General features: G+C 37.1%; 1 protein-coding gene across 1 annotated transcript in view; it reads right to left on the bottom strand.

Annotated features, from left to right (window-relative positions):
• The window catches only part of LOC113058164 (follistatin-related protein 5-like), a 47,139-nt gene that overhangs the window by 18,765 nt on the left and 12,258 nt on the right, over positions 1–16,116 (bottom strand). Inside the window, exons 2-3 of the mRNA XM_026225839.1 lie at positions 13,350–13,485; positions 8,259–8,292 (exon numbers count right to left, since the gene is read on the bottom strand). Coding sequence (XP_026081624.1) covers positions 8,259–8,292; positions 13,350–13,485 — 170 coding nt within the window. The remainder of the gene's footprint in view (positions 1–8,258; positions 8,293–13,349; positions 13,486–16,116) is intronic.

Here is a 16,116-nt window from a genome sequence, read left to right on the forward strand (position 1 = left end):
TCATACTTATATGCAGTCCTGTCAACACTGCACTGGCTCCCTATCAACAATTGTATAGATTTTAAAATATTGCTTATTACTTATAAAGTCCTGAATGGTTTAGCACCTCTGTATTTGAATGAGCTCTTGTTACATTATAATCCTCCATGTCCGCTGTGTTCTCAAAACTCGAATATTTGATAATACCTAGAATATCAAAATCAAAATCAACTACCTAACATTGTTCGGGAGGCAGACACACTCTTGCAGTTTAAATCTAGATTAAAGACCCATCTCTTTAACCTGGCTTACAAATAACACACTAATATGCTTCTAATATCCAAATCTGTTAAAGGATTTTTAGGCAGCATTAATTAGGTAAACCGGAACCGGGAACACTTCCAGTAACACCCAATGTACTTGCTACATTATTAGAAGAATGGCATCTACGCTAATATTAGTCTGTTTCTCTCTTATTCCGAGGTCACCGTAGCCACCAAATCCAGTCTGTATCCAGATCAGAGGGTCACTGCAGTCACCCAGATCCAGTACGTATACAGACCAGGGGCCGGTTTCACAAAGATAGACTTTGACTATGACTTAGATATAGTTGATAGTCAGACTTCAGATAGACATCTAATTCAGACCATTGCACAAAGCACTTAAGACTCTGACTATCTCAAGTAGGACTACACTGCAGTGCATTCTGGGTAAAATAAGACACTTTTCAAAACAAAAAACATGGCGGATCGAGTAAGCGCATTTAACCGGTCAGTTCAGTTTACCCCAGCAGAAAATATGTGTTTGTTGGAGGAGTATAATAGTTACAAGGACATTTTACTAGGGAAATTTAGCAGAGGAGAATGTAGTAACAAGAAGAAATGTTTAATTTGGAAAAAGATTGCCGCGACAGTAAACAGCATTAATCCGACCGTTGAGCGGAGCGTTAAAGACGTACAGAAAAGATACAAAAACATGGTGCAAGATGCCAAAAAGGAAATATTTAAGAGGAAATATCCAAAAACGGGAGGAGGACCCCAAGAGAAACTTAAAGACACCACTGAAATGATGATGAATATATATGGTGGACAGTCGCCGATGTTCTGGGGGATAAGCGGAGGACGGGAAAGTGGAGTGTGTGGCGCCGTCAACACTGACGTAACCGGCGGAGTTCCCTCAGCCACTGACAGCAGCACCCCGCCGCCTCATCAAGAGGAAGAGCCAGACAGTCAAGATGAGAATACAGGTAACAGCGGGTGATTGTTATAAATAAATCAGTTTGGTTTTTCCTTTTGCTTTATTGCCTTTGATTTGATGCTTATAAAGTCAAGTTGATGATGTATGCTAATATGAACCGGTAATAATGTATGCTAATGTGAACCGGTAAGCTTGCTATCCAGCAAATCAACGTGAACAACGTGAACAACGTAATGACTCAGCCTGTAATAGAAGGAACCTACAAGTAATAAAATGTTATGTACTTATTTTTTTTAGTGACCCTGTCTTTGAATTGGAACCGAAGCGAGGCAGTGGTGGAGGAGCTGGCTGAGAGACATGAGGGGACAGGAGATGAAGAGTCTGAGTCAGCGTCAGCATCAGCATCAGCATCAGCATCAGCATCAGCATCAGCATCAGCTACAGCTGCTCGTCCCATGGTTTGCACATCGGTGTCGAGAGGAACAACCATGTCAATGGTGCTAGACAAACAATACAGTAATCTTCAACTGGAAGAGAGGAAATTGCTGCTAGAGATTGAAGTTTTACAGCTTCAGAGAGATAAATTAAAATTAGAGCTACACAAACAGTCGCTGGAGTCCTGAATATCTTGAGTAGCCTACTAATTTATTGAATAATTTATTAAATGAACAGTATGTCACATGTTTTGTGAGTTAATAGTTTTCCAGTTTGTATAGTAAGTTGTACTTTTAATAACCTTGAGGATTTTGATATGAATGAAATGAGACTTGAATGTAATTTATAGAACAATTTATTGAATGAACAGTATATCACTTGTTTTGTGAGTTAATAGTTTTCCAGTTTGTATAGTAAGTTGTACTTTTAATAACCTTGAAGATATTGATATGAATGAAATGAGACTTGAATGTAGTGTAATTTATTGAATGAATAGTATGTCACTTGAGAAACCTTAAAAAAATAAATTTTATATTTATTAAGTTGTTTGCTACTCATTTAAGCCTGATAGGTAAAGACAGGCAACATGATTTTTGATTTTGTTTCAGACATTGAAAATCCTGTCAACGTACATTTGACGCACATATCGACCAGTTCCATTCTGCTCCTCTAAATCTTCTCTATCCTCCAGTTCATTGAGATTGTCATCTCTGATATCCTCACCTTCAGGCTCAGGTAGCCGGAGATCCCTAATGATTAATGAAATAAATAATTTTGATTATAGTTGAAGCATGTGGTAAATAGTAATTCAATTAGGCCTATTGAAAATGGATGGCAATGTGGATTTTGTTTTCAGGTAGGCCTACCTCGCTATGTTATGCAGCACTACAGTCGCACAGATGATGTTACACACTCTGTCAGGTGCCATTCGCAATTCCCCATGTAGGCAATGAAAACGCCTCTTCAGTACACCAAATGCCCGCTCTACAGTGTTACGAGTTGAACAGTGTGCTGTGTTGTAGTTTCTCAGTGCAAGTGTAGTAGGATTCAGGAAGGGAGTAAGGAGCCAAGGTTTTAGAGGGTAGCCCGAGTCCCCCAACAGGACCCCATCGATAATGCCTTGCTCAAATGCTAGACAGAGTTGAGAATATTTCAGAATTCGAGAGTGATGAAGGGATCCAGGCCAGCGGGCCACACAGTTGAGGAACCGGAGATCAGAATCACAAACAGCCTGAATGTTTAGGCTGTGATATCCTTTTCTATTGACAAACAAATGTTCATGAGCAGGTGGAGCCTGGATTCTGACATGTGTCCCATCAATTGCTCCAACAACATTGGGAAATCTATGCTGAAGAACCCTCTTTTGAGTTTGTTCAGCTCAGCCATTTGGTTTGGGAACTGAGGGAGCTTATTTGAAAGTGCCCTTGATACCCTGTATACCACCCGTGACACAGAAGCTTTGCTGAGACCCACTGTGTCACCAACAGTATTCAGAAAACTTCCTGTAGCATAAAATCTCAAAGCAGTGCAAACCTGTAGCACTGCTGGGATACTGTGGGTTCTTGAAGTGGCAGGGCTCAGTACTTCAGCTAATTCATCTGTCAGACTCAGTATAACTTCTTTGGGCAAACGAAACCGACTGATGAAGTCCTCATTATTATAAATTTCCAGTAGGTTACTGCGGTCCCTAAAAACCCTTTCCCTTCTCATAGCGCTCTCCATAACGTCGTCAGCAAACCACAAATTATGAGCCATTTTCCCCTTTTTTTTTGGCTGTTTGTTTCTGCTGGTTGCCAAGGTAACAGAGTCTTAGACCTAAGTTAGCCTGGGGGTAAGGTGTCTAATTTTTTTGGTCTAAATTAAGTCAGTCTTTATCTTTGTGAAACAGTCTAACTTGCATTAGACTAGTCTATGAGTAAATTTTAGACTTGTCTAACACTATAGACCGGTCTGAATAGCTTTGTGAAACCGGCCCCAGATGGTGGATCAGCACCTAGAAAGGACCTCTACAGCCTTGAAAGACAGCGGAGACCAGGACATCTAGAGCTCCAGATACAGATCCCCTGTGAAGACCTTGTCTCAGATGACCACCAGGACAAGACCACAGGAAACAGATGATTCTTCTGCACAATCTGACTTTGCTGCAGCCTGGAATTGAGCTGCTGGTTTCGTCTGGTCAGAGGAGAACTGGCCCCCCAACTGAGCCTGGTTTCTCCCAAGGTTTTTTCTCAATTCTGTCACCGATGGAGTTTTGGTTCCTTGCCACTGTCGCCTCTGGCTTGCTTAGTTGAGGTTACTTCATTTACAGCGATATCGTTGACTTGATTGCAAATTATTGCACAGACACTATTTAAACTAAACTGAGATGACATCACTGAATTCAATGATGAACTGCCTAACTATCATTTTTCATTATTGAGACACTGTTTTCCTAATGAATGTTGTTCAGTTGCTTTGACGCAAAGCATTGTGTTTAATACGCTATATAAATAAAGGTGACTTGACTTGACTTTTAAGTGTTCATAAAATTGTCAAAGTAACATTGAATTATTGTGAAATTTGGAAATAGAAAGACTTAAATTATCATTATTATTTAACAGTGTACTGAGCATAAAAATGACAGCAAATTCTTGTTTGAAATCCATTTTATCCATCTAAAACATACTGGATGGATTCAATGTGAGTTTGCTAAAACACTGACTAGCAGTTAAGCTGTCCGCTAGCATTATCCAACAATGACCTAAGTGATGTTGACAAAACAGAAAAGAAGAAACTTGATTCAAAATTATGAAGACAATTTTTAATAACGAGCAAAGATTAACCGTTCGCAATATGAAACACGTTCATTAAGAAATAGTGTCTATTTTATTTCACACTGATTTTAAAAGGCAGAGAAGACAAAAACAGAGCGCTTCCGTTTAACTTAACAGCTGTAGATAAGTAAGATCCTGTCTTTTATCACAATGGCAGCTCAGCTTTGACCTTCTGCAGTAATACAGTCTGCTTCTCTATTAAAGTCTGATTATATTACTTGTAGCCAAAGGAGCTGTTAACACAAGCACTTTTGAGTTGACCTTAGATAAAATTTATGGTGGGACTTCACCTTACACAGAGAAGAGGAGCGAGATGGATCTCTGTAGGTTCTTGGCATCATCTGACTAACTCATGTGCCGTCTTAATTACAGATGACTTCTGGGCAATAGCCAACAAGTGATTTACACCTTAAACCACAGACTGTTTGCTAGCATCATTATTAATGTGGCCATATATGGCCCGCTTCAGTAGCCAATATTGCTCAATATAAAATAAACATGCATTCACTCCAAATACTGCCAACATGCTCATTGTTTTTTTCACGGAAAGAAAACATTATTTTTAGAGGTGGGCATAGATTATTTTTTTTTAATCTAGATTAATCTTACTGTGATCTTGAAATTAATCTATATTAATCTAGATTATAATGGCTCATTCGAATTCTGCCGAAGGCATTCAGAATATGTGTTACGCAAATAAAATTGACAAACAGTAAGTCTTTGAGAAGGGGTTTATCAAGCTAGGTGGTGCATTAGAAAAGGGGCTCATCTCCTGTTTCCAAAATGTATCACAAAGTGCTTGAAAAAGATGTAAACTAATTCCACATTGCACAAGGTGCAAACAACATTACTCCTGTTTCACACCAATGTTTACGTTTTTTTTTCAAGTTTGTAGGTGTCAAGGTACAGAGACCAAATAATAGCACTGGATAGTCTTCAATGTAAAAATGAAATATACAATCAAACCTACATTTATTCAGACACCTTCAACATTTCTCACATTATTACAGTTTTGCTATATATATCAAAAATTATATCTGGTTTCTGAATAATTTTTGGTTTGACTGTTAAAACTACAAAGAAATTCAGTCAAGAGCAGTGAGTGATTTTCATTTTATTTTCTTGGATTAACATTACAGCGGCCAGTAGCTAAATTAGGCGCGGTCACTTTAAGAGACCATGAACGCATCCAATATAATACACATCCCATTTTTTTCCTCAACTGTTTGCTTTCACTTAAGAAATAACTGACAGTTTTTTTCGAGCATAATTTCCAAGGTGGATATTTTGACATATTTTGTATGTATTTGTCGGCACAAGAGCAAAAATAAGCAAATTTCGATGTTCAAGTGTTTTGAGACGCCTTTCTCTGCGCGAGCCCTGAACACCAGAACACCATGGTGTTGAATTGGGCTCTTTCACATCTTTTTGTTTGTTCAAACTGCGATTTATATTTGTTAGTCCGGGTGCAGTAGGAACTTCGAGGTGAACTTCGCAGAAGAGAGCTCGGTTCAAGTGTCGTTGTCCATGATACGCGGCTCTCTCTCTCGTGCGCATCTAAACGGCACGTGCTACTCTGTTCAGCTTTTCTGCGTCTAGTTTTTGGATGCTTATGTTTAAATCGACAAGCGTTATGGATTAACAACACGTGAGAAAGATAAGCTTTCGTGACGATGCGCAGCAGTGACCCATCAACTGTCCTGAGCATCTTTTTAGGCTGGCCTCAGCCAGTCGGTTATATAAAATATCAAGGTGAAGTCATCATAGCTCGCTTAGTATAGACCCAGCTCCCAACCCAACTTTGAGAATAGATTAACGGCGATATTTTTTTTTATCGCCCGGTAAGAGTCTCGTGTTAACGCAGCACGTTAACGGTGATAACGGCCCACCACTAATTATTTTATTATATAAGAGTAAGATTTAAGGTTAAAGTGTGTTTTTTTTTGTTTTTTGCATGAATTAATACACAATCTCTAGTTCAATAATTCCCACTAAATCACAATATTTCTTCATTTTTGGACAAACCCAGACATATAAAAAAACTGTGTAAAAAAGAGAAACCCTACTATACCATATACATTTATTATGCCTATTATGTTCTGAATTAATAAAATATCTAATGTTCAGAGTCACCATCCTTACAAAAAAGTACTTGGGCAGTACCATTGTTTTATACAACCACTGAACCAAGTATTAAACCATTTCCATATTCACTACAAAGGTACTTTAAATACCTTAAAACTAGCATTGGAAAATACCCTACAAACTATTGTAACAAGTCTTTAAAAAACATGAAAAGAACCTAAGGCAGAGTTTTTTATTAGAATTATTAATGAAGCTCAAGGAAATGGGAAACGTATTTGGAGAAATCTTACAATTACAATTAGATGAGGGTGGTATAGTAGGTGCAGTGTTTCTGGACCTTAAAAAGGCTTTTGACACTGTGAATCACCGGACACTATTATCAAAACTATTTAACTAACAGGAAACAGAGTGTACATATTGGCAATTCTTACTCTTCATATCTTGATTGTAATATTGGTGTACCCCAGGGGTCAGTATTGGGCCCTATCTTGTTTAGCCTGTACATTAATGATTTGCCTTCAGTCTGTCAATCTGTTAATGTGCAAATTTATGCAGATGATACAGTTCTTTATTTGCATACCAAGAACAAACAACAGGCTGCAGCTAAATTAATCGAAGCACTGTTGCATGTTTCCAAATGGCTAGAAATGTCAGATCTGCACCTTAACATTAACAAAACAGTCTGTATGTTCTTTTCTAAGAGGTCCACAAGTGCACAGCAGGCTGATGTTTTTATTGAGGGAGAAAAACTCATGGTGGTGTCTGAGTTTAAATACCTTGGTATTATTTTAGATTCTAATTTAACTTTTAAAAAGCATGTTAAAAAGGTGGCTAATACCATTAGATATAATATGGCTAACTTCAGACACATAAGGCCTTATTTAACAACAGAGGCAGCCAAACTTTTTATGTATGCCATGATTTTTTCTCACATATCATATTGTTTTACAAGCTGGTCCCAGGCAAATGTGACAACTCTTAAACCAATAGAAACCCTTTATAAGCAAACCTTAAAAATATTAGATCAAAAACCTATTAGCTATCATCATTGCAATATTATTACTAAATATAATGTATTAAATTTTGATTGTTTTTAACATTACCTAGATGCCTGCCTTATTTTTAAAATTTTACATGGACTTGCACCTCCACCACTGGGTGAATTTATACAACAGAAGAACAGTAGTGGCAGGGCAACAAGGGCAGTTACCAGGGGAGACTGTGTTGTACCGTATAGACGTAGTTAGTTTGGTCAAACAGTCTTCTCAGTACGGGCCTCAAATTATTGGTACTGCCTCCCTATGGAACTCAGAGAGAGCACAAGCTATTTATCATTTAAATTTACACTTAAGAAATGGATTAAAAACACTCAAAACTGTAATCATTAATAGTTGGTTTATCTTATCTTAGGTACTGCCCTTCTTTGTATTGTATTTATTATTATGTATCCATTTTGTTAAATTGTTTTCTGTTTTACATGTAATTTGTTTTTATTTTGTATTATGATGCTGTGTCTACCTGCCAAGGGACTACAGATGAAAATTAGCTCTCTAGCTAACTCTGACGCATTAACATTTTGAGTGTAAAACAAAAAATGTTAATTAATGTGCATTGTCCCTTTAAAAAAAAAAAAAAAAAACCTTATACCTTTTGGACATTTTTATTTTATTTTATTTTATTATGTATATTTGATTGATTGTAAAAAAAAAAGAAGAATAGAGAGAAGAGAGAAGTAGGGTTTGAACATACCTTTAATCCGTAAACTCTCTGAGATCCCATCCTGCTGGAACAAGAACAGAGAGAAAAACAATACTTACAAAACATTCACAGTACAGTATGTCAATATAGTCCTGGCCACAGACATCCACATACTGGATACTGGATGGCTTACACACCCCAAATACAACTTATTGCTGATTTACTTCTAGTGAAAATTACATTATTAGATGAATAATGTCACTTTAAATGACTGCTGCTTCTTTCTTTCTTTCTTTAAAAGTTGGTAATGTAATCATTCCTATGCCATATTGCCATAGCAAAGTCTAAATATTCTTTCAATGTTGGTGCTTGAATTATTTGTCAGTATGTGTTAAATGATTAATTCATTCAGACCAGCCAGTGTATGGCAGTCTCTCAATGAGTCTATTTCTAAAGGTTAAAGGATGCCGTACTCCACCATTAAAGAGACATATGGGAAATTTTGATGTCATTTTGCTTCTAAGGAAGAAATACAACAGTGCCATAGGATGAGAAATAAACATAAAGTGTAACATAATTCTAAACCGGAAGCTCAAAAGTAATAACCGACCCAAAAATGTAAACTTGGTCATCATTTTCATGTAATTCTCACCCTGTTTTGCAACATGAGATGATCATTTACAAGCTACTCTTTTTACATTGAAAGTTGACCTGAACTACTGCTTTATGCTGAATTACTGCTTTAAAATGATGCATGAATTATGGTGTCTATAAGGACAAACAATGGTTAAATAAACTTTTGTTGCATAGTCGAGCATCAGAATCAGTAATTAGTAAATATATCAACTGGTCTTGGTATAAAGAGATTAACAAGATGATATAGAATTTATAGAAGATTTTGAATTTAAGATGGATAATTGGTGAGGATTTGAATTTTTAGTGATAACCATGAAGCAGCAAAATACAGACTTTCTCTCTGTTTTCCAAGGACTTTGAAGCCATTTGTCCATTATGTCCAAAATGCAAACAAACTTGCTGCAAGCCCCTTCCCTTCCTGTGCCAGTCTTGGAGACAGTGGGCAAATTCCAAACAGAAGTGAGCATCCCTATGCCCTACTCCCTTTCGAAGAGCAGAGCACTTGAAGTGTGTTGTTTGAAGGGTGTAGCGCATGCCATGACTCTCATATAAAGAGAATGTTTGGAACTCCCTTGGTGAAGGAAATTGACCAAATGTTACCTTGACAATGCTGCACGTATGCGTTTACTCCATCAGTTGTTGCAAATAAATATTTCTTCTTATTATTATTATTTTACTCAAATATAATTGTTTCTTATTTACTATTAAAAGTTTTCTAAAAAAACTTGCTTACACTACCGTCCTAAAACATATTTCTATCACTGAAAATATTTTGTCATTTTACATTAAAATAGACAAATTGAATTAACCTATTCTATTTATGTTTGTATGTAAACTTGAAATCAACTCCAACTTTGCTTTAAAAAGCATTTGAAGATCTCCTAACCGAAGATCACATGATAAAAAATGGAAATCACTTCCGAGAAGTGACCATCGCACGTTCCCTTCGCTAACAGACTTCTAGAAAGGTTCTCTGTGAAGTGATTCAGTTGTTCACCTTCATTTGGAAAGTCCCTACAAATGGCATCCCCCCTCCCGAAGTGCCCTTCAAGGGTGCAAAAAAGCTTCATCACAGAACTCATAGATACTGTAGGTAGATGCTACATTCAACTGCTTAAGATAAGTCAACGTCTCCACCGTCACGGAATGGTCAATGTGTTGTCACTCATAATAAAAATGACACAACATTTCACAGCCTCTGGTTGTAAAAACTGACGAAATTTTAATTCCTTAAGAAACTGTATAAACTTTCACAGGTAAGAATGTGTAGATGTGTTTTTAATATGCTTTTTAATAAGCTTTATTCAAATTATAGTAACATTTTAATGGTGCATTAATGACAGTTTATTAGTTTAGCAAAATTATTCCCTGAAGTCTGTTGAAGATATAGATATTCATACATGCTTATAACTAGGGTTGCAGAAATACAGGCACCTTGCTTGAGTGTTCACAGACCTGATTTGATCATTCCAATATGAAAATGGCTTACATTTAGTGGACCATAGAAACAGCCACTAATAGGGCATTTACCTATACATATCTATGATAGAACCTTCTTAACCTGAGCATATACTGTACACATTCAGTTACACATTTACAATGTATTACTGTTAAATTGTGTTGCAGTGTACTGGAATGGTGCCTGTGTCACCAACGTAAGTACTCAGGTTATTTTTATGATTCAGCATACCAAGGAAGGAGTATAATTGCTCTTAACTGTTATTCATGTATGATATCTTAAACTGATATTTCTTCAATAGACGAGAGAGCATTTAGTTCAAAAGTAACAGCTCATTCATTTCACAGTGATACTCTGAAGAGTTCTGAGGCTAGGTGAATAGGTTAACTTCCTGAAATCAATTGTACATCAATTGCGCAACCGAACTACAGAAATTAAATCACAGCTATAACAAGACCCCCCCCCCCCCCACACACACACACTTTATCTTACATGTGCGCCATCTGTCACTCAGGCATCTTGTTTTTTGATAGGTCTAAATGTGAGGCGTAGCCAAATTTGGGCCATAATCTGAGTGGAGGTAGAGGAAGGGTGGGGCTATGGTGAATTAAATCTTTGGCTTTGACGGGAGATTGGCTTTTGCAGAGCAGGACAAAGCTTCATACTATAAGCTGAATAACTCATGATGATTGAAGCAGGTCGAGTTGAGGGAAAGCTAACGGGGTCATGGCTTATCTCTGTGCCAGTGCCAGAAAAACAGACTCAAGCCCACAATCCTGGCCCAACACACCTCCCTCATTTGAAACACAGGCTTGGTATGTCAGATGCCAGGCATCTTTATGGATTCATATTACTGGAAAACTGTGGAATGACCACGCGCATTTGACACAGTATGACCCTTCATATAGGATTCATAAATAACATGACCACTAAGCATAATAATAATTATAAGAAATATAATTGCTTCTGGCCTGTGCCATCAAATACATTCTTATCTGAGACTAGCGGTGCTTTGCTCTTAATGGATTTTTCACACATCGTGGTCTGATAAGGAATTTATTGCAGGAAATTAAGTAACTGTGTGTTCCCATAGTGTGCATTTCGACTATCAAGGCCTTCTGATGTATGTGACAGCATTAACATTTAATACAGAGAGAAAAGAACAAAGGGCATCATCATTCATAATTTCCAGCTTTATTAAACAAATGTCTACAAAATAGGGTAGTGAGTATTAGCAGACAACACTGATACTTGAGTGGAGTGGGATGTTCAAGGTTACCTTCAGCGAATTAATGACAGAGTCATTAGGTTAATTGTGCACTTCAACCACATTTGTAAGCACAATGGTAGCAGTCATTTGCTGCTTCTATTAGTGGGTCACATTAAGAACGAGCTCCACTATTTATTTTTATTCTTGTATTTTTTAGAGTCGAGTTTAAAAATAATAATAACAGACTTAATGTAATAAAAATATTATAAAAAAATTATAGATTTATTGCAATCATAATATTCAAATAAGAACTATTTCTAAATCCCTTTTTTTGTTCAGAAACCAAAAACAGATTACATAAATAATAATAATGATAATAATAGAAGTAATTATTATAATTATTGTTATTATCACTCTTACCCCAATTTCTCAAAACGTGGAAAGTCTGCTGAATTCTGATTGACCATTTCTAGTGTGAAAAGTTTTCAAATAATTGTTAAAAGTCACAGTAAATGAATCAAACTTAAACTGCACTGAACATAAGACAAATAAATGTAACTATCTGACATGGTGCTATTACTGATCAAGTATCAGTCACACGCAAGAAACAGAAATTCACAGGAACCCTATCATCTATAAAACACTGCGTCTCTGCATATGCCATCTGTCAAATCATAATGATCTAATAATTAACACCAAACCGCATGCATAAATGGAACATTTTGATAGCACAACAATACTAACTGTCTGAAATTACAACGGTTCAGCCATTTCGAAAAGCTAACGTGTGCTTTTCCACTCACATTTGGTTGAACTGCTTGGTTCTTTCTACATTGTTTCTGTTGCTCTGGACAGTTGTATGATTGCGTCACCCCCAACAGTAATTCCTTAATGGCAGCCGTTTACTGTAGCTAGGTAACAACACAGGAGGAGAAGATGCCAATTTCAGTGTTCTATTGAAGCAGGCCTACTTGTCCCTTTGGATATACCATCAAAACTCAATACACACATGGCAACACATCAGTTTGTCTGTGTGTGAGCTGCAGAAGAATTGCAAGAGATGCAAAGAATGCAAGATGCTCTCCAAAGGCAATTTCATTAAAGGCAAGCAGTTATGAGAAACACAAAATATTAAAATTTGCCCTCATCAGTACTGATTCATTTACTCAAGTTTGACAAACTTTTCAAGGAAGATTCTCATATGTCAAATGTCTAACGGACTCAGGTTTGTGAAAACACCACAAGAGTTTCAGGTAACTGGAAAATAGACGCAGCTCAAAGGGACATTTCTATGACCCCCTGTTCAGACATATATATGGATATTAAAGGAAAGTGTTCCCATGAGTCTCTGTTCTGTCAGTCAGTGCCCTCCGTCCCTGCCTAATTGATCTGTTGCATAATATGAACATTCGCTCAAGGTGATGAGGAAGGAAAAAGAGGAGAGAGAAAGAGTGGAGCTCGTCAGAGCTGCATTACTCCTCGATTGCTGGTATCTGGCTGTGTGTATCTCCAAAGCTCACTGCAGTGGCCAGTCAATAAACATTCACTTACACAATCACACTGAGCTACTTCATCATGATGTCAGCGCAGCAGGGGTTTTGGCCTGCAGTTCGAAATGTCCACAGTGAAAGATCCAACATTTTCTAATTTAAATATTATTTTGCATCTCTGATATTCGGCTCTTGAGCAGAGGAAGAATAATGAATTGTCCTGTGAAAATTATCAAACCAGAAGCGCTCGATGCAATGTGGATTTCCATAATAATTAGCATCATAACTGGCCACACAATAGTCTTCTCTTGTGAAGGGATGGCTAATGAAATTGGAAAGATCGATACCTTGTGACGGAATCTGACAAGAGGTCGATACGCCATCAGGGTAAATCCTTCTTTAGTGGGACGTGCCTCTGCGATCAGTGCTGCCCCCCAGAGCAGGACAGCTGCCCACCATCTTTTGGAGCCTCTCATTACCCTCCTGTAATAAAATAAAAGATATGAATACACAAAAATAAACAACAACCCATGTAGGTTAAGCATTTAGGCGGAGCATTTAAAGCCTTTTGAAACAAACAATGCATCACAGCTCGGCTAATTAGAGCAGACAAAGGAGGATGCCGATCTACTGTGGGTTTAAACTAATGCTTTCAATAAGAACCTCACACTCAATGGTAAGATTAAATCTACTTTGAATCATTTAAGGTATAATGAGCACCATGAGGAAATAAAGATAAAGCTAAGAAAAAAAGAATCAATATATTACAGTGCTGATGGTGAACGCAATAGATTGCAGTTCTTTTGAAGTCAGGCATTCATATCAAAGTAACATTCAGATTCAGTCCTGATAAGAGACTTTTGCACCGTCTTTATTAATGGTTTTCAAACTGATGTTGGGAAACCCCCAGGGGTCAAAAGGGAGCGACAGACCGTGGAGAAAATGTATTTCTTTATCATTTATAAACAAACAAACAATTAAATAAGTTAAATTAAATTAATAAACTAGATGTAAAATTTGAATAAATAATTAAACGGTAACACTTTAATAACACATTTGCGTAATGCGCACCTATGTTCTACGTCGGCTGGCCCGTGAACAACTTGCCCCCGCCCACAAACACGTCATTCATTCAGTTGACTTGACTCAAAATATATTTGGATTCACAACTCACAAAAGTGCTACTTGCAGGGTATTTCAATGCAAAAACATTGGAGCATTAGTGGGGTCCCAAGAGTCGTTTTGTCGGAGAAAGCAACAAACTAATAAACGTAAAATATATACATTTGAGTAGGATGCAGTCTTGAGGCCCCCCTCATCACAGGTCCCAGGACAACTGCTGTGTGAGAGTGTTGTCCTGCTAGGGTTCATGTATTTGGAATGGAAACACTAGTTTATATGACATGACGTTGGATTTCAGAACAAAGCAATTCAGAAGAGATTCTTATCGTTGGTTAGTTCAAAGACCATCCGTATTTCACATTACTGGTTTGAAGTCAGGCACCTGACTGGCCCAAGAAATGAGCAAGCACTCTTGATGCAAACCTGTGCTACCAATCTGTGCTTTTATTTCAATTTCAGCATGCATGACTATCATATTTCATGCTGTCTGTATGCCAAAGAGAGAGCGCATGAAGAAGGAAGATTGAACGCTGAGCAATCACCTATAGGGACAGTCATCATAACTTTATCATGTGGCCATAAATCGTCTGCGCCACATCTATGCCAAGTGTCTTGGCATTGCCTTTCAAATGAGGGATGTCTATCACTCAGAATGTTTACAATAGATCACTGTATGACAGTCTACCAGCAGGCAGAGTGATATGAGTGTCTTCTACTCCATCTCAACTGTACTGTACTTGCCCAAAGTCATATCTGTAGTGATTGTTTACTTATCGGTGCTTCAATGTATTCAGAGCATGATCTTCTGAACCATTCTCTAATTTTGCCCCTCGGTACACCCCCATGCTCTGGTAGACTAGAGTAATAATGCTGTGTTGGCAACCCTGGTATTGCAGACATTTGTAGACTTTGTGGTTAGAATTTATGCTGCCTCCTACAATAAAGGGTACACACTGAGCATGCTAGATTACCAAGGTTGCCAAGGTTTCCAACTGGATCATCAACTACAAAAAATACAGTTAAGAAAGGAAATGAGAGTGAGAGTTAACAGATGTTATTTTGATAAAATAAGGTCAAACAAAATGTAAAAAAAAGTACAGTAAAAATTAAAAGGAAATAAGAAAACCTAGAGTGATAATTTTGTAATAAGAGTAGTTACTGTATAGTTTATAGAAAATGAGTCAACAAATGCCATTTTTACAGAAAAATTAAATTAAATTAAATTAAATTAAATTAAATTAAATTAAATTAAATTAAATTAAATAATACATCCAGATAAATAATGTTGTGTTGCCAACACTGGCATTTGCAGTCTTTGTAGTTATAATAGAGAACATAATAAAATAAAATTGTTTATTTTCAAATTGGACAACATAGTATGCATCCCAGACAGATTTAATCACATTTTCATCAGTGGAATATAGAAAGAGTCTTCATATAGGATTCATATAAACAAACATCAACAATTCAAACAAAAAAAAAACTCTCTTCCACAGTAAAGAAGGCATTAGGCTTCCTTAGGGGGCTAACACATCTGGCCTACATCTTGACGAACAACATCACTGTCACCTCCGGCAGTAAGGTCCTTCTATAGGTGATGAGACCACATGTACTGATGGCTCTTCAGCATTTATATGTGTTCAGTTGCCTGACAATGATACACATCTACACCAAGCTATGTACATTTAGGAAAGCAGGCAGCAGTGCTTGCACCTAATCTCTTTGTTCCTCTCCTGTGAGGGGAAAAAGCTCTCACTAATTGAACTGTGAATTGTGGCTAAAAAAATGCAAGGTTAAAAAACATGCAAAAATATTTGGATTACACACTGTAAGGCAAAGAAAAAAAAAAATAGTGCAGCAATTGTATACACAGGTTCATGAAATACAGAACAGACCTATTTCATTGTTTGCTTAAATCTGCACAGCAGTCCCAAAGGTCTGGTTACTGAGTTTCATGGCTGGCAGCTACAACAATAACATTACATTCTCTTA

The sequence above is a fragment of the Carassius auratus genome, chromosome 39 (genome assembly GCF_003368295.1).
Source record: "Carassius auratus strain Wakin chromosome 39, ASM336829v1, whole genome shotgun sequence".
Classification (NCBI taxonomy): Eukaryota; Metazoa; Chordata; class Actinopteri; order Cypriniformes; family Cyprinidae; genus Carassius; species Carassius auratus.